Genomic DNA, 27,495 nt, shown 5'->3' on the forward strand with positions numbered 1-27,495 from the left:
CCCGGCTCTCACTGGCTCCGCTCCGAGGCCCAGCCGCTCATTGGCTGCCCAAGCTGCCACTCGGGAGCAGCAGGGTAGGTGGTGCCCGTCACGTGCCCAGAATCACCTGACTCGGAAACGACGAGGGGGGAGGAGGAGTCACGAGGAGGGTGGCCCCGCCGAGCCGAGCCCTCTGCTCTCCGCCCCAGCCCGCACCTCGGTCTTTCCCAGCCACGCACATTGTTTCTCACCGCTCTCCGGACTTCCTTAGAGCTCCGGTGGCAATCGCAAGGGAGCCGTTCTCTGGGCACTTGGAAGAATTGATTTGACTTCCCAGTACAATTGTTCTCTCCCACATCTGTTGATGTCTGCGAAGTCCTGGGACACAAAACTGGAACCGACCCGGACCCTGCCTACCCTCCAGTTGGTTCGAAGATTAATAGCGTAAGTAGCCTCGGTTCACGAGATTCGAGTGGGAAGGTTATAAGTACAGATAATGATTGGGAGTTGAGAGGGTGAGAAAGTCTGCAAGGAGCTGTTGTCAGAGCTGGATGGATGGATGGATGGATGTGGTTGGGAAATGGTACGGAGGAGGAGCCAGTCAAGTGAGAGCAAAACCTCAAGCAAGGCAGTCATGAGTGTGATCCATTTCGTTCTAGCAGGTAGAACATCTTTTTTTAAATCAGTGACAGTGGATACTGCTGCCCCTTCAAACGCAACATGACTCATTTTCCCCTCTTCCCGACCTAGTCAAAGTCTACTCCAGTCATTCCTTCCCCCCATAGAACATTGAATCCGCTAGAAACCAAAGGAATAATGAAGTCAAAACAAATGCCTGTCACCAAATGTTTTGAGAAAGCTAGAGGAATTTCCACCCTTGACAGCTTTTAGAATCGGAAATTTGACGAGAGGATCTTCCTCTTAAAGTGGTGGTACTGGTCTTCCAAAGAAACTTAACTTCTTGATTATGAAAGGAAAGCATGTTCATATTGGTCTGGGACTTGGTTATGTCTGAATCCAGAAGTTAAGGATAGGACACATCTTTAGAGAGCTAGTCTAACCTCTCGCCTAAAGATGATCCATTCTGATAGACATACAGCATACACTTCGACAGTTCCAAGAGAAGAGAGCTCAGTCTCAAAAGGGGAACCAGTTCCACTGTGTAAAACTTTAAAAGTCTATTCAGACCAAAAAAAGTTATTAACACTTCCTGGAACTTATAATGGGACAATAAAAGTAATCATCTGTCATGACAGCCCTTAGTTGTGGTCTTTGTTATCCACTAAATCTTTTCTGTTCCACATTAAACATACTCAGTTCCTTCAACCATTCCTTCTACAGTGACGACCAATAAAACATTCCGATGATAGAAATGATGTACATCTGTACTGGTCAATACAGTAGCCACTGTGGATTGAGCACTTGAAATGTTGCTAGTGCAACTAGCAAACTGAATTCTGAATTTTATTATAATTTTAAATGACAGATGTGGCTGTGGATACTATACTAGCACAGCCTTGTATTTTCAAATTGCCTTCTCTCTTTTAGTCACTCTTCTTACATGCATTTGAGCTTGTCACCATCCATCAAAGATCTGGCACTTACAATGCAATACTGACCAATACAACCTTCAGGATAACTGTTTAGCACTTGGACAGTGTTTCTATTAATGCTTTCCAGAATGGTTTTTAAATATTCATAAAGTACAAGATGTCCCCACAGATAATCACTGGAACTAGTGCTGTGTCAGCAATCTTAGTGCATACACTTGTAATTTTTAACCTAAAATATAAGACTTAATATTTCAGCTTTTTGGTATAGGCCTAGAAGTTTGGGTATTCCCAAAGCTGTTAAAACATTTTCAAGCTTGTTTCAATATAGTCTACCAACTAGCCCTTCTAACTTGTGGCACCTACAGATTTGGCATTACTACCATCTGACCCATATGTAGTCCTTTATAATTTGCAAGGTACTTTTCATCCATTATACTTAATTTGATCCTTATAGCAGCCTTGTGAGGTAAGCAAGATATGAAATCTACATATTTTATAGGTAAGTTAACTGAAGCATAAGAGGAATTGAATAGATGGGATCCTTTTTCTACTCCATTGAGCCTCTTCTTGTATCCTGTCTTCATCCAAATCCTTGATAGAAATGTTGAAAAGGACTTCCAGAGGCAGGCTGACCCTGAACTCATTTTTTTTTTTTTTTTTTTGTGACTGAGACAGAGAGAGTCAGAGAGAGGGACAGATAGGGACAGACAGACAGGAAGGGAGAGAGATGGGAAGCATCAATTTTTTGTTGTGGCACCTTAGTTGTTCATTGATTGTTTTCTCATATGTGCCTTGACAGGGGGCTACAGCAGAGTAAGTGACCCCTTGCTCAAGCCAGCGACCTTGGGTCCAAGCTGGTGAGCCTTGCTCAAACCAGATGAGCCCATGCTCAAGCTGACGACCTCAGGATCTTGAACCCGGGTCCTCTGCGTCCCAGTCCAACACTATCCACTGCGCCACCGCCTGGTCAGGCAGACCCTGAATTCTTAAATAGCACTGACTGGTACAGCAATTTAGCAGGTCAGTTCCAACAAAAAGTGTGATTTCCCAACCCACCATTTTGTCCAAAAGGATGGTATAAGAGACAGCCACCTGACTCAAATATTAATATGAATCCCACGGGGAAAAAAGCAAACGAGTGCTTGCTTTAGCAGCACATATACTGAAAAGCAAATGGAGATTAGATGCCACAAAAAAAATTGTCTTTATCCACAAAGGGACTGTCATACCAACTCCTTAAAGAACCCAAGTCTCCCTCTCTTCCAAAACCCCCATTGGGCAATGTTTTATGATGATCATTCTTAGCACTCCAAGCCCACACTGTAATTGCTTATGTACATGTCTTATAACTAATTTGAAGTCATTCATCTTGATAACACCCAGCACTCGGCTCACTACTGTCCATGTAGGAGGCACTCAGATTGGTAAAAGATAAACCAATTCAAATGAATGTTCTTCCAACAGTATCTGGCCCCCCTCCAAAAACAAACATGTGACTAGAAGAGGTACAGACCATTGCCACATTCCTGCCAACATGACTGATTCAAATGCCCTTAGTCAGTTTCTAACAGGTGCTGAGACTTTTGCTAGTTAAAACAGCTTTCAGTGGATTTGTTTTCTGTATGTTTTAAGACAGGTTCTCTAACAATCAGGATAGGATACATGAAACAGGACTATTTCTTCTTTTTTTTTTTTTTTTTTTTACAGAGACAGCGAGAGAGTTAGAGAGAGGGATAGATAGGGACAGACAGGAACACAGAGAGATGAGAAGCATCAATCATTAGTTTTTTGTTGCGACATCTTAGTTGTTCATTGATTGCTTTCTCATATATGCCTTGACCATGGGGCTACAGCAGACCAAGTAACCCCTTGCTCGAGCCAGCAACCTTGGGTCCAAGCTGGTGAGCTTTGCTCAAACCGGACGAGCCCGCGCTCAAGCTGGCGACCTCGGGGTCTCGAACCTGGGTCCTCCGTATCCCAGTCCGATGCTCTATCCACTGTGCCACCGCCTGGTCAGGCGGACTACTTCTTAATAATGTCAGTCAATCAGTAAGGAAAATAAATGATTGAGAAAACAAAACATCTATCTGTAGGTCTTCCAAAAGAAAGGAAAAAGGACTAACAAACAAGAATATAGTGCTTTACCATTTACAAATCTTTCACATACATTCCATCTAACCCTCACAACAACCCTGTGAGGTAGGCAGCACACATATTATTCTTCTCACTTAACAGATAAGTGACTATCAGAGCAGTTAACTAGTGTGCCCAAAGTTCCACAATGACTAAGTAATTTGTATTAACATCAGTCTTTGGCCTAAAAATTGAGCACCCAACCTCCCCTCATACTTGCCCTACCTACTTCACAGGGGTAATGAAGATAAAATGAATTCAAGGCTAGAAAAGTATTTTGAGAGAAAAAAGTACTCCACCCGCAAACTGTAACTTTCCACAATATATGGCTCATTCCCCTTTCTCATCCCAGCTTGTGCATGAACCCAGAATTTTATACTGCCTCCATTCTGTGCTCAACTGAGCAACTGCATAAGGCAGGGGAACAGTGTGATCCTGTTTAAAGTTATATAAACTATAATCAGGGTAACTGCTAGTATATGTAGTAAATTGAAAATCAAAATAGGCTAATGTGCAAGCAGGACCCACTGAAGCACAGAGCAAGCAAGGCAACGTTATCAAATAGGGCATGATTGCATAGAAGGAAAATGTGGTGTCAGAGTTCAAACTGGCACACACGGTTATCTAAGGCAAAGTGGTGGCAAGAAGAGTTATTTGTTCCACATTACATAAATGAGCAAAAGATTTGTGGGAACCCATGCAAAAGTATTCATGTCATACAGATCTCTCCAGCTGCCTACAGAGAATATAAAGTGTCACCTTCATTTTAAGAATAACTATACCTGTGTTCATATCCTGAACTAAACCAAGGAACAGCTTCATGCTAACCTTCCTTGGCTAAAATACAACCAGTACCATCATTCCTAGTCAGACTAGTAAACAGGTTTTTTAAGGTAATGAATTAGATGGCTGTGTCTAAATTTTTTTCCAGATTCACTTTGGATTCTTCTGCTTTTAAGACCCAAAGAAAGTTATATTGAGTTTTTATTGGTGATTCTAGTATGTGTTTATAACAGTTAAAGTGTGATAGGTGAATTTAACATATTAAAAGAATTCTATAGCATCTGTTCAGAAAAGATTATATACTATACAAACTATTCAAGTCTTACAAAACCATTTTTCAGTGTCTTTTCAACTGAGAAGAATCCTATTCAGCACGCTTCTCCTCCTGAGGTGGTTCATACTGAGCAAGCTATAGGGCAAAGACAGAGGAGTTTAGGTGAATTTTATTCTAAGTTGGGTAAAAAACTTAATAGTAACAAAACGAGTAAACTATTCAATTTAATTATTGAGTCAGTAAGTTTATAGTTTAAATCATTAGCCCCTTCAATGATTTCAGATTTAATATAATCAAACCTAATGAAGGCTTTTTACATAAACCTTTAAAATTACTAGGAAACTAAAACTTAATTCCAATTTATAGCTACACTGCTAAAACACTTGATAAGCAGTAATCTATATCTTCCCAAAGATGTGGTGGCCTATATAATAAGATACTTTCTTCCCCTCCACCAAAAATTTACTGAACTTTCTCCTAAAAAGTAGAAGAAAAAAAAACTATGTAATCATAAATGTGAATCTGGCCAGTCAATAAAGAGCTACTAATATCTTTGATTTAAAAGGTGCTCAAGAGTTTCCAAGTATTTGCACATTGTGGAATCTTGGTAATTTAAGATACTATATTTTCTTTTATGCTAAGTTGTTACCCTGGAAGAACAGTAGGCTAAGATTTCCATTTAGCTGTCAGAGTTGAGAAGCTAATAAAAATTCACTCTGTTCTAGCTTCCTTACCTGTGTCCCTGTTTCACTTATCTCAGAAAGTTATTGAGAATATGAAACACATTATGAGAAATTCCTAGAGTAATATAGAATGCATTATTTGATTAAGAATGTGGTAAAACCTCCAGGACTTAGAGTTGACTAGTTTGAAGTTTATGAAAATTCTACCAGGAGTTTAAACAAAGAAAAAACTTCGGCAGCAGACAAAATTAGGTGCAAACAAATTTACAGAGTATACTAACACATTACAGGGCCACCACATGAATAGATTGTACAATGCACAACTCTACAAGGTGCCATAGACAATGCAACTTAAATCAACTGCTTAAGACTCTCAGAAATCTCCATAAACTTTTAGAATTAGCATTATCCAATATTCTCATCTTTTTATTGATGCAGGTTCCCAAGAATCTCTTGACCACACTTTACTTGTCTTATTTATAATGTCTGCGGTTTTCCAGATGGGGCATCAGTTTGGCCTTGCAATTAATGGAGATTGATATTTACCCTACTCCCTCCCCTATTGTCCATTTTAGTGAGGTTTTGATCATATTAATATTATTAACATGAATTTATTTATTATTATAATAGGTGAAAATATTAACTAAAGGTAAGATTATTATTAACATGAATTCTTTTTAAAAATTTACCTTTGTTTTCAGTTTTTTATTTTCTTCTACAATAGCTTCATATTTCTCTTTCATTTCTGCCAATTCTAGGCGAAGTATCTCTATTTCTGGATTTTCTGGGGTAGCAGCTCCTAAGTGATGCTTTAAAAAACTAATCTCAAAGTTAAGAATTTACTTGAGCTGAATGAAAGTAATGAAATAGCCCAGAGTAGCATCTGTGATCAGAGTCACCCACCCTACCCCACCATAAGATCATCATCAAAAAACTCAAAGGAAAGTATTTTTTTCAATAATCAAAAGTATTTTAAAGGTTATCTATGTGAAAAAAGACTTCCAAAAATAAGGCCCTTTACTGACTTGAAAAATTGAAAAGGATACTCCAAAGCACTATTAGGTTTCTCTGGTTCTTCATATAAGGCTACCAATACTGCAAATCAAAAAGCAGAAAGAACAATAATTAAAGTCTTAAATTGGAATGGCTGAAATTATATTCTAAAACTCAGTATATATTAAGTGCCTATCATATGTCAAGCACATTGCTAGGTAGGACCATCCATATAATGGTGAAGAAGACAAACAAGGTCCCTGCTCTGAATGAATTTACAGTCTAGTGCAAAAGATAAGGAACTAGACACACAAAGAGAGTCAAGGAACAATTAGGATAATGGGCTACGGAACACATTGGAAGAACACCTGCCTCTAGGGTATTAAGCTTCCTAAAGGGAAAGGAAGACCTGAGGTCTACGTGATGAGGGCTGCAGATAAAATGAGAAGGGCAGGAGCAAGCAAACAACATATTGAGGAACTGAAATTCAAGTGTGGCTAGCTGGAGTTGTGAACAATGTGGCAGAAGTATCCACTATCACTGATTTGCTATAGAAGTTAGAAGGGAGTTGGGACAGACTAGAGAGGATCCTGCAAGTTCAGTTGAACTGTGATGCTAAGAACAGGCACATAAACATTTTAAGCGGGAGAGTGACAGGATCGCTATTTATTGCTGTGTGAAAAATCAACAAGTGGGCAGGAAGAGCAGTTAAGAGGCTGATGTGGTAATTCTACTGAAAAAGAGAGTGACCGGCACTAAAGTGTTAGAGGGGTGGAAACAAGGTAAGTTTGAGAAAAATTGAGGAGAATCGACATGGCTTTGGTAATTATTGAAAATTTTTGAATTCAAAATGTTCTGAGAATGGAATATCATACATAACATGCTAAATAGTCAGCAACCAAAAATTTTACCAGTAATTGACATGCTAATCAACATAAAATATATATAATACTTTAGTGTTTTCATATCCAATAGCTCATGTCAGCACTACCTTGTTCATCTCCTATTGAACAAACTTCTATAGGATTTACTCAGGTAAAAATCTCTAAACTAGTGATTAACATTTTTGTGCATGGAACTTGTTGAAAAACCTGATGAAAACCAAAAAAAAGTGTAACTACACACACAAAAAAATTGTTTCTATCTAGACCCCAAGTTAAAAACTCCTGTTGTAAACAAACTTACATGCTTCCTTTTGTTTTATTTTTTTTAATTTATTTTTATTTTTTTGTATTTTTCCGAAGTTAGAAGCCGGAGGCAGTCAGACAGACTCCTGCATGTGTCCGACTAGGATCCACCAGGCATGCCCACCAGGGGGCGATGCTGTGTTGCAGCGAGAGCCATTCTAGCACCTGAGGCAGAGGCCATGGAGCCATTCTCAGCGCCCGGGCCAATTTTGCTCCAATGGAGCCTGGGCTGCGGGAGGGGAAGAGAGAGACAGAGAGGAAGGAGGGGGGGGGAGGGGTGGAGAAGCAGATGGGCGCTTCCCCTCTATGCCCTGACCAGGAGTTGAACCCAGGACTTCCACACGGCGGGCTGATGCTCTACAGCTGAGCAAACCGACCAGGGTCGCTTCCCTTTAATTTTTAAAGGTTTAAACTCATCAAAAAGATGTATGGCCTGACCAGGCAGTGGCACAGTGGGTAGAGCATCAGACTGGGACACAGAGGACCCAGGTCTGAAACCCGAGGTTGCTGGCTCCAGCGCAGGCTCACCAGCTTGAACGTGGGCTCCGCTGGCGTGAGCCCAAAGGTTACTGGCTTGAGCAAGGGGTCACTCACTGCTGTAGCCCCCCCCCCCAAGGCACATATGAGAAAGCAATCAATGAACAACTAAGGAGCTGCAACCAAGAGCCCCAACCAAGAATTGATGCTTCTCATCTCTCCCTTCCTGTCTGTCTGTCCCTCTCTCTGTCTCTGTCACACACACACACACAAATACTTTGAGTTCTGACAGTTACTCTTCATTTCTCTAAATATACTTACAAAACTATGTTTTGAGAAACTGGTATATTTACATCACTACTACCCTCTCCTCAATGCCCCTTTCAATGTTACAGTACCCTTTAATTCTGCTATTTACTACCTTTTCCTTTACATTATATCCTCAAACTTCTGTTTCTTCCATTTTCACTGATCTCTACTGAGTCAGTCCTAATTTTGTAAGACATGAATATTCTTATCCTTTCTTCCTCTTCTTCCCCATCCTATTTCTTTCAGTGATACTTACAAGATTGACCATTTCTGTGAATGGTACTTACAAGGTTGATAATTACAGAACATAATATAAATGTCAAGATTCTTGTGCTTTTCTATAGATGGAGCATACTTCCTTTTAATCAGACTAGAAAAACTCTATACCCAATGTTCCCCTTTTTGCCTTAGCAGCCAGGATTTTTAGAGGTTGATTCAGTGTTTAAAATAACTGAAATGCCTCTTCTTCCAAGTGACTTTTCTTTATCATTAGCTATCCTGTCTTTTAGTATTTTAATGTTAGAAGCAGTTTCAATCCTCTTAGGAATAAGCTAGATAAAAATTATAAATTAAATCTATGTCGCCTGACCTGTGGTGGTGCAGTGGATACAGCATTGACCTGGAACACTGAAGTCACCAGTTAAAAACCTGGCCTTGCAGGGTCAAGGTACATATGAGAAACAATCAATGAACAACTAAAGTGAAGCATCTACAATCTCTCCCCCCGCCCTTTCTACAATCAATAAATTTTTTTTTAAAGTCTATGTAAAGTACCTATGTTTGAGGCTGAAAATCAAATTTGAAATAGATCACATTAGTAGATAGTATGTTATCTGATGTTATTTAGGAAACTGGAGGTTGAGGAATTAAGATACCAGTAGCTGTGAGCAAGGGAAAAGAAGCTGCCAGTAGTGGGGTCCAATCTCTCATGAAGGCAAATCCACAAATGGCCACAAAGCTGTACACATCTTCAGTCATGTCCCACAAGGGTCACTTCTCTGCCCTCTAACCTTCTACCCTCCACTCACTCACTCACTCTGTACACTCTGGCCTCCTTACACTTCTGGAACTCTTGACATCAGATACTATTTCATTCAGGTCTCTGCTCAAATGTTACCTCTACAGAGAAATCTCCCCCCACCACCTACCTTACATGAAATGGCACACCCATCCCTCTATATTCCCCTACTTGGCTGTTTTTATTCATAATACCACTGGCTGACATTAATGTATTTATTATGTCTCCCCCTACTAGAATATAAGCTCATTTAGAGCAGGAAATTTTTTTTTTCACAGCTGTATCCCCAGTGCCTAAAAGAACTAAATAAAATGGTTAAATAAATGAAATAAGTGAATTTGTGGAGTTATTTTGAGGGGAGAGGCTCTCCAAGAATCTGTGATTCTTTCAGAAACAACAGAGGACAAGGCTTTCATAATGTTTGCTGAAGTTTATTTGCAGAAAGGCAGGGAAAATAGTACCTGAACCCTCACCCCCAAGGTAGGTGGCAAATCAAAATTACCAGTCCATGCTTGGGAATTAAAAGCTCTGCTCTCTGCTAAGATACAAGAGTTGTTATTCTCAGAATTTTCTCCTAACCTTTGCTTCTGGCCAAAGAGCAGTTACCAAATTATTTCCCAGAAATTACAGTTCTTCTCATTTGGACCCAGGTCCTCATCCCTGACAGCTCTTCTGCACCTTTGAAAGTGGGTTCAGTGATATATAATAGGCATTCTAATTACTGCTGAGCTAATGAAATAAGCACTACCCCAGCTATGTCTTGAAACCCTCCAGCTTCAAGCACCCTCAACTTAGATTTTGAACCCGGAGGAAGAGACGCAGTGTTAACAGCTTCCATTTTAAAAAGTGAAAATAATATAACCATTTTGATGTGTTTTCAAGCTCCTTAAACTGTAACTCCACTTTAATTATGAAATCTGCACAGTGTAGGAACTAATACGGACTACGAAACCGGGGTTAAAAAGCCACAGCCTAATTGACTATGAATCGGCATAGTCGATTTGAATCGCCTACTTTGGGGATTAGGCTCACTTAGCTACTTCATAACGCACATTCAAATCAGGAAAATTTCCCACTTTATTCGAGGTTAAATGTTCCTTAACAGGATTTTGAGGACTCCGCAGACAATAACGCGGGAGGAATTGGGGTCTCAAGGTCTTTAGCAAACATGCCCACTGAGGCTGCTCGAGGCAAAGCAACGGAAGTTGAGGAGACTGCAACAGCTGCAAGAGTTTCACTCCCGGCCGGGGGAGTGGTAGCGCGAGCTAGCCTACCCGACCCGCGCCCAAGGGCGTCCGACAGCCGGGCGTGCGCCGAACCCCGAGGCCCACCTTGCTGGAGCCGGGACCGGTCCCACCTGTACTCGCTCCTGACCCCACGCGACGGACCGTCAGGGGCGCAGCGCTGAGGAGCACGGCGAGGACTCGAGGAACCCTCTCCTAACCCATACTCACCTTTGGTCAGCGTGTCCAGCACTCCTGACTTCTCCAAGTACCTCCGGAACTGCTCGCGCTTCGAGTCGGCGGCCTGAGGAGACACGGCGGCAGGTCAGCGGCCGAAAGCCGGGGGCCGGAGCAGGAAGGAGGCGCTGGGAGTCCGGCAAACCCCGCCGCCGCATCGCTACCTCAGGCCCCCAAAATCTGCGCGCGCGAATCCCACACCCACCCGAAGCCGACCAGCGGCTAGCCACCGCCCGAACGCCCCCAGCCACGCCGCGCCCCCCTCACTTTGTAATGGGCCATAGTGACAGCGGCCGCGGCGTAGCTGGCGCCGGAGACCGTGGCTGGCGGGCTCTGAACGGCACTGCACATGCGCGGAAGCGAGCGAGGGCCTGCGCACTAGCGAACCACAGTCCGGGAGAGCTGGGTGTGGCCTGTTTTCATGGCGACCAGGACGCTGTGAGTGCTCCTTAGTGGGCTGGGCCGAGGACGTCTGCGTACGCCCGCCCATCTGGCTACCCGGACAGTACTCTTTCCTCTTCCGGTCCCTGCTGCGATTCGGTTGCTTAGGGTTTCGGTAACTAGACTAGCGTCCCTGTAGGGCCAAAGGTGGGCGTAGCGGCGGAGGGCCCTGGGGCTATTAAGACGCCGAGACTGGGCGGGCACGACTCAACAGGGACCACGGAAACCGTGGTGATCTATAAGTACGTGCTGGCTTCTTGACTCTCATCCTAAAATAGTGCCCATGACTGACGCAGGGCGACCCTTAGATTTCCAGTGGCTTGACTGTTTAGAATCGTGTGTTTCCGTTCTAGCTTTTACGTTTGAAATCTCCATGTTTTGTGGCCGACTTAACGTGGGCCTATGGAGGAAGAGCAGTAATGTGTTAATGATAGGTAGCACTTCTGAGCGCTTACTATGTGCCAGGCGCTGTATTAAACACGTGTTTCTTCATTTAGTCTACACGCTATGCTGCAAGGTAGGTACTATTAGTAAAGGGGCGAGACTAGTAAAGCCAAAACTGCAGTCTGGGCACCGAATCACGGTGCCATGAACTGGTCAAAAAAAAAGCCACAAATCTTTTTAAGATTTTATTTACTGGATAACATTATGATTGTACTCACGACACATCAAATTGCAATTTATAAGGAAACTAAGTCCCAAGAGCAAACAAAACCAGTGTCCACAAATAAAAGATCAGTAACTAAAAAAAGGAATTATATACATCAAGAACAATCTCCAAAGGACTGGGGTCCCTTCAAGGAAAAATCTAGTTCCGAACCCTTTAGCCTTACTTCTAAACATACAACTTCCCCAAACTTAGTTTTCACAAATTCTGAAGGGAGCCTATGAAAAAGTAATCCTGATTTGGTAACTCTTTGTCATTTTTAAAACTACCCTTTCACAATTCAGAATTAAGAGCTGTTTTCCCTTTTTGAAATAGGCTTGCACTTACCCGTCTTAACAGCTGGTCTTTAGAGCTGTTGTTATCTGCTGTACTGTGATAATATAATATGCAGAATGTCTAAGGCAACAGCTGTTCAGATCTGAAGGTCTGTGGGAGCCCGCCTACTAATGAGATTGTTTGTCAGCAACATTAAATGATTTGGAGGTCGAGCAGTAGGATTATTGTAGGTTCTGTCCAACTCGGATCCAAAGGACAACTCTCCCAAAGATTTAGGTGTGTCTGGAATGTCAAGTGGTTGGAAATCTTGTAAAGGAGAAAGGGTTCTGATTGTGCCTTCTCTGAACTGGTCCTTGAGGTTACTGTTAGGAGGTGATACCCAATTTTCTTTTTTAGAGGAACTCCATGTAGCACGCAGCCACCTGGGTTTCCCAGTGCTGTTAGCTGGCAAGGAGAAAGCTGTTTGGGGTGACTGCCCCATGTGGTTGTCCAGATCTATAGCAACTCCTGAAATAATAGAACAGTGACTTCTAGGGTGCTGGTTCCTTTTGCTGTCTTTGCCATCAATTTCTCTTTTTTTCCTGATATGGTTACCATTAACTTCTTGTCCAGATATTTTATGAGTGTTTTCGTTAGTACTTGAGCTCATGAGTTGAATATGACTACAAGTAGGACTAAGTTTGCACATCTCATTAGAAAGTACAGTTACCTGTTCACCCAAAATGCATTTCTCATCATTTCTATTGTGATTGTCAGGATCTGCCTGAAATGTAAAGGAATTTAAACTAGGATACACTGTTGTGTGTGTTTGCTTTTCTATTAGATTATAATCAGGTGCAGAAGAGATTTCCTTCAGTGAAATTGCAGATGTGCTTTGATATTTGGCAAAATTTTGTTTTGTCCTGTTTGAATAGAATTCATTATGCTCATCCTTCAATTTATATTGTCCCCGAAGACCTCTTTTGATTTGTTTAAAGCCTAGGTGGAAAATTTCTAGAACATTTAAGAAAAGTGAAACAATGGCGATGGATTGCATAAATAGTAGGAATATTGTCTTTTCTGTTGGTCTTGAGACAAAACAATCAATTATATTTGGACATGGGTATCTGTGGCATTTAAAGAGAGGCTCTAGATGAAATCCATATAGAAGATACTGTCCAATCATGAACCCAACCTCAACTGCAGAGCGAGCAAAAATATGTATCACATAAGTGCAAAGCAAGGTTCCTCTGAGTGGAGCTTTATTAAGTTTCCTTTGCTCCAGATGACAAAGTTCTTGTTTCAGTCTCCTCCGATCCCCAGACATTTCAAACTCGACCTCCTCCAGTTCTCCTCTCAGTTGAGCTTTCTCCCTCTGCCTCTCTTTCTCCAGAACACTCAGTCGGTACAAAGCATGGCCCACGTAGACCAGGGATGGTGAAGACACAAAAATCACCTGAAGAACCCAGTATCTAATGAGGGAGATAGGAAAAGCCTGGTCATAGCATACATTTCTGCAGCCAGGTTGTTCTGTGTTGCAGATGAAGCCAGACTGCTCATCATTCCAGACATTTTCAGCTGCTACACCCAGAACAAGCATACGAAATATGAACAAGATGGTGAGCCAGATCTTTCCAATCATGGTGGAGTGGATGTGAACTTCCTCCAGAATGCCTCCAAGAAAATTCCAGTCCCCCATGTTTATTTAGTCCTCCATCTTAGCTCTGAACCCCATCAACTAGGAGGCAGATAAATTCTTCCATTCTGACGGCGTGCTATTTCTTAAAGCAAACCTATGGCCAAAATATGAACAAAGCATCACTCTATCCATATGCTGGTTGCTTTACTTTTTCCCTAGAGAGTTGTAATAATTGTTACCAAGAATATATTTAATATAACAGGAATTTAAATTCACTATGTTTAGACCTCATAATGCAATGAAAAAAAAAATAAACCATGATACGGGGGAGGGGTATATATAATTTCTATAAAGAACAGACCTGTAGGACTCCCTAAAGTAAGGAGTCTTTACCTGACAGTGGTAGTGCAGTGGATAGAATGTTGCAGGTTAAAAACCCCGAGGTCAACAGCTTGAGTGTGGTGGGATCATCAACATAATCTCATGGTCACTGATTTAAAGCACAAAGTCATGGGCTTGAGCCCAAAGGTCACCAGCTTGAGCAAGGGGTCACTGGCTCGGCCTGATCCCCTAGTCAAGGCATGTATGAGAGGCAATCAGTGAACAACTAAGGTGATGCAACTATGAGCTGATGCTTCTCATCTCTCTTCCTTCCCCTCCCTCCCTCTCTCTCTCTCTCAACAACAACAACAACAAAAAAAAGAATCTTCTTAACTGGAGTTGTTTTACTTTTTATTTTTTATTTTTTGACAGAGTCAGAGAGAGGGACAGATAGGGACAGACAGGAAAGGAGAGAGATGAGAAGCATCAATTCTTCATTGTAGCTCCTTAGTTGTTCATTGATTGCTTTCTCATATATGCCTTGACCTGGGGGCTTCAGCAGAGCAAGTGACCCCTTGCTCAAGCCAGTGCAGTGACCTTTGGGCTCAAGCTAGCGACCATGAGGTCATGTCTATGATCCCAGGCTCAAGCAGATGGATGATGCTCAAGCCAGCAACCTCGGTGTTTTGAACCTGGGTCCTCCACATTTCAGTTGGACACTCTATCCACTGTGTCACCGCCTGGTCAAGCTATTTTACTTTTTAAATCTCAGCTTTTGGAGAGATTTCTAAAACTACTGATCTTACAAATCCATTAAGATTATAAAAAAGTTATAACCAAGTCAGTGATTTTTAAATCTCATTTATACACACAGGAGAATGAATGTGGTTCATTTCATAATTCAATAAGATACAGCATTTAATGAAACCAGAGGAAACGGATCTGGTTCTTGCTATAGGAATTTAGTGTTTTTTTTAATCCACATTTAAATGTCTAAATTCTGGTGTCTCTATGGAAATTTTTGAACATTTTCAGAAATCATTTCAGTAGTGTATTTATGAATATTCATAAAATCCTTATATTTTGCTATGAAAAATACTGTAAATTTTTATCATCTTAAAATTAACTCCAAAAATTCCCAACCATTTTGGACTACCAGGATGTTATTAGAATTCACTTCAAACAAATGGGACATTGGTGTGGTAATGTAATGGTGTTATAGAAATTTTTAGCCCTGGCCAGTTGGCTCAGTGGTAGAGCGTCAGCCCCGGCATGCAGATGTCCCAGGTTCAATTCCCAGTCAGGGCACACAGGAGAAGCGCCCATCTGTTTCTCCACCCCTCCCGCTCCCCCGTCCACAGCCATGGCTCGATTGGAGCAAGTTGGCCCTGTGCACTGAAATTGGCTCCATGGCCTCTGTCTCAGTCGCTAAGAAGAGCTCAGATGCTGAGCAACAGAGCAATGCCCCAGATAGGCAGAGCATTGCCCCCTAGTGGGCTTGCTAGGTGCATCCCAGTCAGGACACAGGCTAGAATCTGTCTCTGCCTCCCCTCCTCATACTGAATTTAAAAAAGAAGAAATTTTCGTTACAACAATATTTGATCTATTTAAGATAGTAGCTTGCTTTTATAGTGAGACCAATGGGACAAATTGTAATTAACATGCTTGGATTATCAGCCACCATCACTTTTCTGCTTTTTTGGCCAAAATCAAGTGGATTATCAGCCAGTAGGTTTTCTATTAAGTTTAGAATCCTATGATATCAAAAAGGAACTATATCCCAAAGGAAAGAAAAAGAACAAATGTTTTCCTTTAAAATATAAATGTATGTCCTATATCCCTTATAGAGAGGGAACTGTTACATAATCAAACAACATACTAGGATATTGTAACTACAAGATAACAGTCATCACAAAAATCCTATAAATTAGGTATGTTGGTTCCTTATTTTGCAATTAGGAAACTGAGGCACACCTTAAATTACCAAAGGTCACCCACCTAAAACTGGAATTCAACTTCAATCAATGTGGTTCTAAAGTCAACTCTTAACTGCTTTTACTTTACTGTTATTTTTTTTCTTTAAGTGCATTTAAGACACTTGCATGAAAGAGACATTAAGAAATCACCTGTTTTCTCTTAAAAGTTTAATTATTAAAATAGTGATAGTTTTGACATTTTTAAATACCTGGTTAGAGCCTTTTTTAAAGTTTTATGCAGCTAAATAATAATTTGAAAAAGCATCAACCTTCTAAAATGTAGCTGTATTACTGAGAGAAAATTTCTTTTTAACTTTAAGTTAGCAATAATATACTCTTTGACTCAACAACCCAAAGCACTTTAAAGTGTAAGCAGATAATCATGATAGTCATAACTTGAAAACATTCAAAATAATTATCAATACAAGAAAGACTATTTTACATAATAAATAATAGTACATCCACAGTGTGGTATTATGCAAACAGTAGAAATGATAAATATATTTTAATATAAAAAGACATTTGATAAATTGTTTCAGTGACATTCAGGTTATAAAATAGAGTAGTATGTCCCATTATTGTAGATTTACTTAAATGTAGTTATGCCTACAATAAAGCTTAGGAGAGTCGACATGTTAACTGTTATCCTGGGTAGTATGAGTATACTTGACTTAATTTTTTTGTAACTTTTTTTTACTGTGAGCACTTTATTTTTCTAATCACAAAAAGAAATAAAAGATTTGTTTTTCCCCTTTAAAGGACACAGTATTTCCTGAAAGAAGGAGCAGTACTATTTTACAACAAATCTTAGGTTCTAAAGCTTTCATAGCAAATGACATGAATGCTAACTAGTAAACATAGATACAGTACTATAAAATTCAAAAGCAAAAGATAAAAACATTTAAAATGGCTCTTACTGAGATAAAAGAAGGAGTAACACAAACCTTTCTTAGTTTAGATAAGTCTGAGTATATCATTCTTAGAAGTTATGCCGCAGCCATTTTCAACTTGTTCTCTGAATTTTTCCTCTTGCAGGTATAGAGCAGATTCCGTTCAGTTCAGTGCAGTATATGCATTAGCCACCAGCTACGATCCATTTCCCTTTCAGCTCATTCTTGCTTCTAAAACAGGCTGTCCAATACAACTTTTTCCAACCAAGCTGAAATAGACTGGGTCTGGGCTGTTCAATAAGGCAGCCCCTAGCCACATGTAGCTTTTGAGCTCTGGCAATGTGACTGTATAATTGGCTTGTGCCTAGTGGCTACTTTATTGAACAGCACAGATAAAAATATTGAGGATATTTCCAATAACCCACCACAGTTTAGAAGACTAAACTTTTGAACTCCAAATTAAGTTGAATAAATGATTCTTCTATCATTCAGAAACATCAAATTTCATATACCAGATGTTTGTGTCCTTTTTGCTATCTGGAGAACCCAATAAGATAATCACTGTTTTTGGTCGTGTGAACAATGATTCCAGTATCAAAAAAGCTTTCTGATTAGATAACTATTTAGTCATGGGTCTTAATAATCAATGGGTCATGTCCGATTTCACAGTTAGATGAATCTCGTTGCTTTGTGTTCAGTTTGTATTATTAACAATTACATTGCTCTTTAGGTCATTAAAGGTCTCTCCTTGGATAGTGACCTGGTGTGATCACCATGGCAGATGAGTATTTCTCCTCTGGATCTCTTTGCAACTAATAGCTACTTTTCAGATTAAATGTAAACATTTCATCAGGGAGAAAAACATACATATATATATAATATATACATACATACATATATATACATATATATTCACATTTATATATGTATTATATAAATTATATATTATGTATAATATATAAACTATTAATAAACTTGAAAAATACTCAGTAGTCAGAGAAATACAAATTAAAATAAAACATTTTATGCCTGACCTGTGGTGGCACAGTGGATAAAACATTGATCTGAAATGCTGAGGTCTCCAGTTCGAAACCCCAGGCTTGCCTGGTTAAGGCACATATGTGAGTTGATGCTCCCTGCTCCTCTCCCCCTTCTCTCTTACTCTCCTCCCCCAAAATGAATAAATTTTTAAAAATTCTTTAAATAATAAAGCATTTTTAACTATCAAAATGCAAATATTTCCAAGCTTTATAATACCTACTTTTGGAAAAAGTATGAGAAAACTGTTACTCTTATATACTGTAAGAATATAAATGTATATGGCTATTTAAAAGGCAGTTTAAAATTAATCAAATTAACATAGCATTTCTGTTTCTGGGTACTTGAAATATTCATTCATTCGGCAGAACATACACAGATACACTGTATAGCACTGTTGGTTATAGTACAAAATCAGCAACAAGTGTCCAGTAGAGGAACTATAGTATATCTTTATCATTCAGCAACTCAGAGAATAAATATCTCCACAAACTAACATAGAAAGATCTCTATGTCACATTACAAAGCAAGTTACAAAACAATACAGGTGGTATGACTTCTTTTATCCTGCAAAACCTACATTTCATGTGTATGTTTAATTAGCTAAAACAGAGAGATTAACCCCAACCTTTGTTAATTTAGGTAAAGCTGAGAAGCACATCATGCCTAGGGGAAGTTATACCAAGGCCATCTTCAATTTGTTCTCTGAATTTGTCCCTTTGGGAGTGTGGAGCTGATTCAATGCAATTCAGTGTAGTGAGTAGAGTCAGACATCAGCCAAAATACATTTCCCTTTCTGCTTATCCTGGATAGAAGATCTAGAATACACACCTAACTGTTCACAGTGGTCGTCACCAGGGAATAAAGTCGTTTGGGGGGTTGGTTACCTTGATAAGTTCTTGTTAAAATCTTTGTTTAACCAAGAACATACTCATATTCCCATGCTCAAAAAAAAAAAAATGTTTTTAAACAAATCCCAGGTCAGTTTTTCTCAAAATGCTAAAAATCCTTTTCTCACTATATTAAGTATGTGTGCTCCTTTCAGAATACAGCAACATGTTTAGATAGGTGTTTATCAAGTAAAACATGATGATGAAAGAAGAAAGAATTGTATTTTCTATGTTCAGATAACCTAAAACTACTGTTTTGGAAAAAGAATGGCCAACAATCTCGGTTCTCTACAAGAAAATGACAGTCATCTCAGCTTTCAAGTATGACATTTTCACCTGCTGTAAATATTATAAATCCTGCCCACTCCTAAGAGAGCCACTAGCCACACAAATGCTGAGAATCCTATCATAGATGACCATCCAGAGCTAGGAGCAGAGTGTACACTGCAAAGCCAGTTTCAGGTTCCTTGGGATCCTAGACAAGCTGTTAGAATCTTAAACTAGCAGTCCAGAGAACTCTGTCTTCTCTAATAAGGTATTTCTACCATCTCTGGTGCACCACAGAAATGTTTATTTCTATACTCCCATGATACTTTTTTTTCCATTGATTTGGGGGTGGGGGGGTACAGAGAAGTATCAGCTTGTTCCACTTAGTTGTGCACTCACTGATTGTTTCTTGAACATGCCCTAGCTATGGATCAAATCCACAACCTCTGCATACTGTGGGACAACGCTCAATCCACAGGGCTACCCAGCCAGGACTTCCACAATACTTTTTTTCTTCTTCTTTGTTTCCAACTGAGAGGAGGGGAGATAGAGAGACAGGCTCCGGCATGTACCCTGACCAGAATCCACCAGGCAACCCCTGTCTGGGGCCGATGCTCTGCCTATCTGGGGCCATGCTAGCAACTGAGCTATTTTTAGCACCTGAGATGGAGGCTCCACAGAGCTATCCTCAGTGCTGAGGCCCAACTTGCTCCAATCGAGCCATGGCTGCAAGAGGGAAAGAAAGAGAGAGAGCAAGAGAAGGGGGGTGGAGAAGCAGATGGTCACTTCTCCTATGTGCCCTAAGTAGGAATTGAACCTGGGGCATCCACATGCCGGGCCGATGCTCTACCACTGAGACAACCAGCCAGGTTGCTCCACAATACTTTTAACTTTCAGTATTTGGGGGACATGACATTGTTAGACCAGTAGGGGAGAAGAATATGGACTTTTAAGTCATTACCAATATTTAAATTGTGTCCCCCCTTAGACAATTTATTTATTTTTTAGAGTTTCTGCCCTGGCCAGTTGGCTCAGTGGTACAGCATCAGCCCAGCATATGGATGTCCCAGGTTTGATTCCCAGTCAGGGCACATAGAAGCACACATCTGCTTCTCCACCCCTCCCACTATTGCTTCTCTTTCTCTCTCTTTCTTCCTCTCTCTCTCTCTCTCTCTCTCTCTCTCTCTTCCCCTTCTGCAGCCATGGCTCAACTGGAGCGAGTTGGCCCAGGCGCTGAAGATGACTCCATGGCCTCCTCCTCAGGCCTAAGAAGAGCTTGGTTGCTGAGCAACAGAGCAATGCCCCAGATAGGCAGAGCATCACCCCCTAGTGGGCTTGCTGGTGCGGGAGTCTGTCTCTGCCTCCCCTCCTCTCACTGAATTAAAAAAAAAAAAAAAAAGGTTCCATGTTCTCCTCTCTAAGATGCATAGTAAGTAGTAAGAGCCATCTGAGTTCTTAAAAAGATTAGCAATAGTGCATATAAAGCACCTCGGTGATTTATCTACTGGAACAGTGATTGAAAGTGATTATTAGTAGTCTGGCACAAGTATGAAAAGTTTTTATTAACAGCACAGAATAGTACTCATGGATTTTAGCAAGCCGTCTCTGTAATAAATCCTCAAAGAACAACAAATCTCCTTTAGAAGATACATGCATGTATACCATATGCCTAGGAAAGACCCAATTTCTGGTTTTACTTCCCTTTTCTCTCTTCCTCTTCTCTACCCTTGCATTTAGAAGCTCCTTCCTTAAAACCTAACTCTTCTAGTTAAAAGTCTTTGCAACTGATGACTTCAGTAGTATTTTGCCTTTTAAAAAAAATTGTTAGCATTTGCTGGGACTTCTCTGTTTCCTCACAGAGTTCTCCAGTTTTTGCCCAGCTGGCTCTTTTTATTAATTGGTTTCTATTAAGGGCAGATCAGTTTGCTGGGGATAGGAAAATGTTGAAAAATACAGCAAATAAGACGCAAGCTAAATAAGCTGCAATCGCTATCCAAAACCGTGGATCTTTCAGCAGTGTCTTATCAAAGCAGCTAAACACAGTGTAACCTATGGACATTCCGGCAAATCCACCAGCAATGTGAGCTGCAAAAGACACCTTGGAAGAAAAGGGGAAAAAAGAAATAAGTGAAAAAATGCTAATTACAATATTGCAGTTGTATCTCTCTTCCTAAACAATGAATACCATCACAGTTATACAAGAGTCTTTAAAGTTTGAAGACCAAAGAGCTCAGGCAAGGGACACGAAACTCCATGTGCACAGAGAGGAGATAATCTAAAATATGCAAAGCTAAAAAATGTCATTTCAGCCTGACCTGTGGTGATGCAAAGCATTGACCTGGAATGCTGGGGTTGCCAGTTTGAAACCCCAGGCTTGCCTGGTCAAGCACATACGAGAAGCAACTACTATGAGTTGCTTATCCCCACTCCTCTCTATCTGTCTATTTCTCTCTCTAAAAATCAATAAATAAAATGTTTTTAAAATGTCATTTCACTCACTCTCTGAATACATGACACAGAGCCACTGTTTTTCATTCTTCTTGATCATCTCATTCTGGATGGTTCTAGATAGAACCAACCAAGAGAACAGAGCTGAGTTGCACAAGGGATCTCTAAATGTCAGAATTAAAAAAAAATTTTTAGGCCCTGGCCAGTTTGCTCAGTGGTAGAGCATTGACCTGGCATGTGGAAGTCCCAAGTTCAATTTACGGTCTATGCACACAAGAGAAGCAACCATCTACTTCTCCTCTCCTCCACCTTCCCCTCCTCTCTCTCTCTCTTTCTCTTCCTCTCCCGCAGCCATGGCCCGATTGGTTTGAGCACATTGGCCCAGGCACTAAGGATAGCTCCATGGAGCCTCCACCTCAGGCGCTATAAAGAGCTGGGCTGTGAGCATGGGCCCCAGATGGACAGAGCATTAGCCCCAGACAGGGGTTGCCAGGTGGATCCTGGTCAGGCGCATGTGGGAGTCTGTCTCTCTGTCTCCCCTCCTCTCACTTAAAAAGGAAAAGAAAAAAACAATTTTTTAAATGTCAGAATTAAGCCCTGGACAGATGACTCTGTTGATTAGAGCATCATCCCAAGGCACAGAGGTTGCCGGTTTGATTCCCAGTCAGAGCACAGACAGAACAGCTCAATGTTTCTGTCTCTCTCTCTCTCTCTCCTTCCTCTCTCGCTGAAGTCAATAAATAAAAATATTTTTAATGTCAGAATTAAAACACAGAAGCTACCAAATTCAAAGGTTAATTCCAACAAAATGAGATCTTTGTAAGTTTTCTTTACATTGGAAATTCATCTGGACCCTAATTTGCATTGTTGGTTTCCAATCTGCTTTTTTAGTCTCTGAGGACAGTGGAATCCCTTCTCTCCTGTTCTGGAGCAGCTGCCAGCACGGCAGGGACAGAGAAGCAGAGCCAGAGGTCAGGGCAGGAGAGACTTACATGAAAAGGACAATCCAAAAGTCTGATTTTCTCAGGAGTTTTTTTTCCAGATGGAATTTTGATTGCCCTAAATCACAATTGTTACCCCTATTTGAGGACCCTTTTTAGCTATTGATATGATAGGCAAACAAATTTTCATTAAAAAATTATAATAATAAGCCAACTCACCGGTGACTCGTTTGCAGAAACAAAGAACCTTCTGTAGAGAGCAAATCCCACATCCGAGGCAACTGGAAGGAAAGAGAACCGGATGAAACTCCAAGGTCTCCACAGCAGCACACCGAATGCTTTTGGTTTCTAATAATGGTAGCAGCTAACGTTTATTGAGACTCATTCTGTGCCAGGTACTGTTCTAAGTTTTACATGATTAACTTTGTATCATTAATCCTCACAATAACCTATGAAATTGGTACTATCGTTATCTCATTTTGCAGATGTATTCATCCAACCAGTATTTATTATCTTTTGTGTGCCAGGCACAATTCTAGGTGGTGGACATATCGCAGTGGGCAGATCAGATTGTTTTCTTTGAGGGAGGCAAACAAACAAGTAATAATATATACAGTGTGTCAAGTGGTGCTAAGTGCTATGGAGAAGTACAAAGAGAGGAAGGAGAATTGGGAATGCAGGGGGAAAGGGTGTGGCTTTTTGGGGTTTTTTAGCAAGAGACAGACAGGAAGGGAAAGAGGTGAGAAACATTAATTCATAGTTACCACACTTCAGTTGTTCATTGATTGCTTCTCATACCTGCCTTGATGGGCGGGGTACAGGGGGCCGAAGCTGAGCCAGTGACCCCTTTCAAACCAGTGACCTTGGACTTCAAGACAGCAACCTTTGAGCCCAAGCCAGCAACCCTGGGGTCACATCAATGATCCCACTCTCAAGCTGGAAACCTCGCACTCAAACCAGATGAACTCATACTCAAACCTGGGACCTCAGCGTTTCAAACTGGGACCTCAGCATCCCAGGTCCATGCTGTAACCACTGTGCAACCACTGGCCAGGCAGGGTGTGACTTTAAATAGGAAAGTCAAGCCTGACCAGGCGGCGGCACAGTGGATAGAGTGTCAGACTGGGATGCGGAAGGACCCAGGTTCGAGACCCCGAGGTCACCAGCTTGAGCACGGGCTCACCTGGTGTGAGCAAAAAGCTCACCAGCTTGGACCCAAGGTCACGAGCAAGGGGTTACTCAGTCTGCTAAAGGCCCATGGTCAAGGCACATATGAGAAAGCAATCAATGAACAACTAAGGTGTTGCAACGAAAGACTGATGATTGATGCTTCTCATCTCTTTCCGTTCCTGTCTGTCTGTCCCTATCTATCCCTCTCTCTGACTCTCCCTCTGTCTCTGAAATAAATAAATAAACAAACAAACAGGAAAGTCAAGGAGGATCTCACTGAGCATATGACATTTAATGGAGATAAGGGAGCAAGTCATGCTGACCTTTGAAAGAAGAGTCTGCCAGGTAGAGGGAAGAGCAAATGCATAGCCCCTGAGGCAGGAATGTGGTGATGTGCTTAAGGAATACGAAAGCAGTTGATTTGGCTGGGTAGGTGGTTTCCAAAGTGTGGTTCTCCCCCTGACCCCAAAGCAGCAGTAGCAGCATCACCGGGAAGCTTATTAGAAAATAAAATTCTCAGGCTACCCCAGACTTACTGAACCAGAAACTCTGAAGGTGAGGCTCACAGTCTGTAGTTTAACAAGACTGCCAGGTGATTCTGGACCACCATTAGGGATAACGTGATAGGTGATGGCAGGGGATAGACCATGTAGGGGCCTTATGGGTTACTGTTAGGACTTTGACTTTATTCCAAATGATAGGAAGCCTTTGAAAGCATTTGAGCACAGGAGTGACATGATCTTGAGTTTTTAAAAGCTCATTCTGACAGAAAAAAAATAAAATAAAAGCTCATTCTGACAGTTATATAGGGAATATAGACCATACGGGACAGGAACAGGAAGACCAGCTAGATTCCTACTATTGTAGCAATCCAAGTGAGGAATGGTGGTGGCATTTTATACATAAAGAAAGCAAGGTTAAGTACTTAACAGAGCTCAGAGACAGGGTCAGGATTCAAACCTTAAGCAGTGTGGCTCCACTCGCCCCAGCCACAGCCACTGCCTCTTATTACCATCAGGAGTACTGAAGAAGGGCCAAGAAAGAAAACGAGTTCACATTCTCCAAGGGAACAATGAGAGCCAGCACTTAAACATTCTTCAAACAAGTCAGATTTGTGCTACAAAAGGAGACTCCCGGATTTCTTGGCCTAGAACTCCACCCTACCTGTGCAGCTCTTGGAAATGTCTCATGCAGCGGTCACATTCCACACCCATCCCCAATTCCCTGTGCCCAACTTAGTGAGCGGCTGCTGCGCCAGCGAGATGGAAAGACCTAGACCTTGCCTTTGGGAAAATGGCTTCGGGACCTTTGCGTCCTGGCTCGCTTCCCTTTCAGGACTGTATTGATGTTGAAGTCACTGGACAGGAATTGAGGTCGAGGAATTACTCAATATTAATCTAATTGTAAATGACTATTACACCAAGTTCTGGATAAATGTGGTTGTATGGTATTTTCAATCATTTGCATTTCCTGGTTGTAAATAACACCCACAGATGGGACTAGGAAAGTATAAGGAAAACCTGCCAGCTTGACGCAGTGGATAGAGCGTCAGACTGGGACGTGGAGGACCGTGGATCGAGACCCCGAGGTCACCAACTTGAGCGTGGGCTCATCTGGTTTGAGCTAAAGCTCACCAGCTTGAATCCAAGGTCGCTGGCTCGAGCAAAGGTTCACTCACTCTGCTGTAAACCCCCAGTCAAGGAACATATGAGAAAGCAATCAATGAACAACTAAGGAGCCACAACAAAGAATTGATGCTTCTCATCTCTCTCCCTTCCTGTCTGCCTGTCCCTATCTGTCCCTCTCTCTGACTCTCTCTGTCTATCACAAAATAAAATTTAAAAGGAAAAGCTGCCGGAGAATAGGGCTAACTTCTTGGAAACAATTATTCTAGTCTGGTCTTCCAGGGTAGGAGGCCTCCTCCCAAAGTCTTTGTAACCTTTAGCAGGTCAGTTTCTCCATTCCATTTCTCTTTTATCTTACCCTCTTCCACACACCTCTGTCTGGCTCTTTCTGCTTCCTGGGGAAGTTTGCTTCTAAATTGCTACAGTCTCTAAACTGAGATACGTTTTCCTACCTGAAAAAAAACCTTTACTCCAGTAAACCAGATCATTATCCTCACTAAAAATTTGACACTCATTTTAAGAGAGTTGCCTTTATACAGATTTTTTTTTTTTTTGAAGCATGAAAATGTAAGATTTCCTTAACATTTTCCAAAGGGAAGCTTAGTTACTTTGTTAGAAAACACATCCAACAAATAATGCTTCATGAAGGAAGGTGTTTAAGGCCAACATCCTTCAGAATTAAGAATAATTTTTACCATTAAAAATTATATAGCCTGGGCCCTGGCCGGTTGGCTCAGTGGTGGAGCATTGGCCTGGCGTGCGGAAGTCCCGGATTCGATTCCTTGCCAGGGCACACAGGAGAGGCGCCCATCTGCTTCTCCACCCCTCACCCTCTCCTTCCTCTCTGTCTCTCTCTTCCCCTCCCGCAGCCGAGGCTCCATTGGAGCAAAAGATGGCCTGGACGCTAGGGATGGCTCCTTGGCCTCTGCCCCAGGCGCTAGAGTGGCTCTGGTCGCGACAGAGCGACGCCCGGGATGGGCAGAGCATCGCCCCCTGGTGGGCATGCCGGATGGATCCCAGTCGGGCGCATGCGGGAGTCTGTCTGACTGCCTCCCCATTTCCAGCTTCAGAAAAATACCAAATAAATAAATAAATAAATAAATAAATAATAAAATAAAAATTATATAGCCTGTACTGTGGTGGTACAGTGAATCAAGCATCAACCTGGATAAATGAGGTCACCAGTTCAAAACCCTAGGCTTACCCGGTCAAGGCCCATAGAGAAGCAACAAGCAAGCAATGAACAACAAAAGTGAAGCAACCATGAGTTGATACTTCTCACTCTCCTCTCTCCTCTCTCTGTAAAATCAATAAAATCGTTATATATATATATATATATATATATATATTTCCCCCCCCAAGGAAATGTGTTTAAAATTAAAATGTACTTGTATTAATCTGGTGTATGTTGTAACTTTTCTCATTTTCAATAGTAGGCAAACCAGGCCAAAGAACTTTTAGAAATAACGTGTGTGGGGAACTGGAGAAGGTTAACGTTGGCATGCTGTACTTTGTAAGATATTATAAAAACACATCATTTAGAGACCTAATCACTTACCTCAAGAATGACATAATGTTATGTTAACTATCTTTGGATGTTGAGCAAATGAGATTGTAAAATTTGTGTTATTTGAGTTTGCTCACTTTTATTGTTAAAAATGGCGCTGGGCAGTGCCAGGTATGTAATCTGTGAAATTGCTAATTACCTTCCTGCTTGGAAAGTGCCATTGTTATGCTAATGTGTGCTGGAGGAGAGGTTTTGGCGCCAGAAAAAGTTTTTTAAAAGAGAAAAGGAGGAGAAAGAAGAGAGAAGAGAAGCCAGGATGGCAGGGAAAGAGAGAGAAGCCAGTTTGTGTAGAGAATAAGAAGCCATGTTGGCAGATGGCAGATGGGGAACCAGAGGTGAGGGGCAAGGGGCTTTTCCGAGCTCCGCTAAGACTGGTAGGGCCCCTGATTCTAGAAAAAACTGGAGAAGATTCCCCTGTTTGTGGAACCAGAGAATCTGTCAGTAGCTTTGTGAGCTCTGAGTGAAAGGGAAGTTTTTCCTACTGTGTGTTTGCTCGCCGGCCGGTACGAGA

General features: G+C 41.4%; 3 protein-coding genes and 1 long non-coding RNA gene across 7 annotated transcripts in view; 1 reads left to right on the forward strand and 3 right to left on the reverse strand.

Moving 5' to 3' along the window:
• Positions 1 to 143: 143 nt before the first annotated feature.
• LOC136399982 (uncharacterized) lies at positions 144 to 26,523 on the forward strand. The gene is made up of 3 exons (XR_010750234.1): positions 144 to 423; positions 22,859 to 23,017; positions 24,811 to 26,523. It is a non-coding gene; the product is annotated as an uncharacterized lncRNA (long non-coding RNA).
• MYCBP (MYC binding protein) lies at positions 3,667 to 11,427 on the reverse strand. Its single transcript, XM_066375936.1, has 5 exons — positions 11,117 to 11,427; positions 10,844 to 10,916; positions 6,452 to 6,500; positions 6,095 to 6,224; positions 3,667 to 4,857 (listed from the first exon to the last, which is right to left on the reverse strand). Exons 1-5 carry the CDS (start codon positions 11,198 to 11,200, stop codon positions 4,813 to 4,815), a joined length of 381 nt encoding a protein of 126 aa, XP_066232033.1. The 5' UTR covers positions 11,201 to 11,427; the 3' UTR covers positions 3,667 to 4,812.
• GJA9 (gap junction protein alpha 9) lies at positions 11,772 to 20,589 on the reverse strand. The gene is made up of 2 exons (XM_066375929.1): positions 17,093 to 20,589; positions 11,772 to 14,005 (listed from the first exon to the last, which is right to left on the reverse strand). The coding sequence occupies exon 2, from the start codon at positions 13,909 to 13,911 to the stop codon at positions 12,370 to 12,372; it is 1,542 nt and encodes a 513-aa protein (XP_066232026.1). The 5' UTR covers positions 13,912 to 14,005; positions 17,093 to 20,589; the 3' UTR covers positions 11,772 to 12,369.
• The window catches only part of RHBDL2 (rhomboid like 2), a 116,176-nt gene continuing 109,457 nt past the window's right edge, over positions 20,777 to 27,495 (reverse strand). For all 4 annotated transcript variants that reach the window (XM_066375935.1, XM_066375932.1, XM_066375933.1 and 1 more), the window contains 2 exons: positions 22,842 to 22,903; positions 20,777 to 21,331 (listed from right to left, as the gene is read on the reverse strand). In XM_066375935.1, the coding sequence (XP_066232032.1) occupies positions 21,152 to 21,331; positions 22,842 to 22,903 (242 nt within the window). In that variant the 3' untranslated portion in view covers positions 20,777 to 21,151. The remainder of the gene's footprint in view (positions 21,332 to 22,841; positions 22,904 to 27,495) is intronic.

This window comes from Saccopteryx leptura, chromosome 3, assembly GCF_036850995.1.
Source record: "Saccopteryx leptura isolate mSacLep1 chromosome 3, mSacLep1_pri_phased_curated, whole genome shotgun sequence".
Classification (NCBI taxonomy): domain Eukaryota; kingdom Metazoa; phylum Chordata; class Mammalia; order Chiroptera; family Emballonuridae; genus Saccopteryx; species Saccopteryx leptura.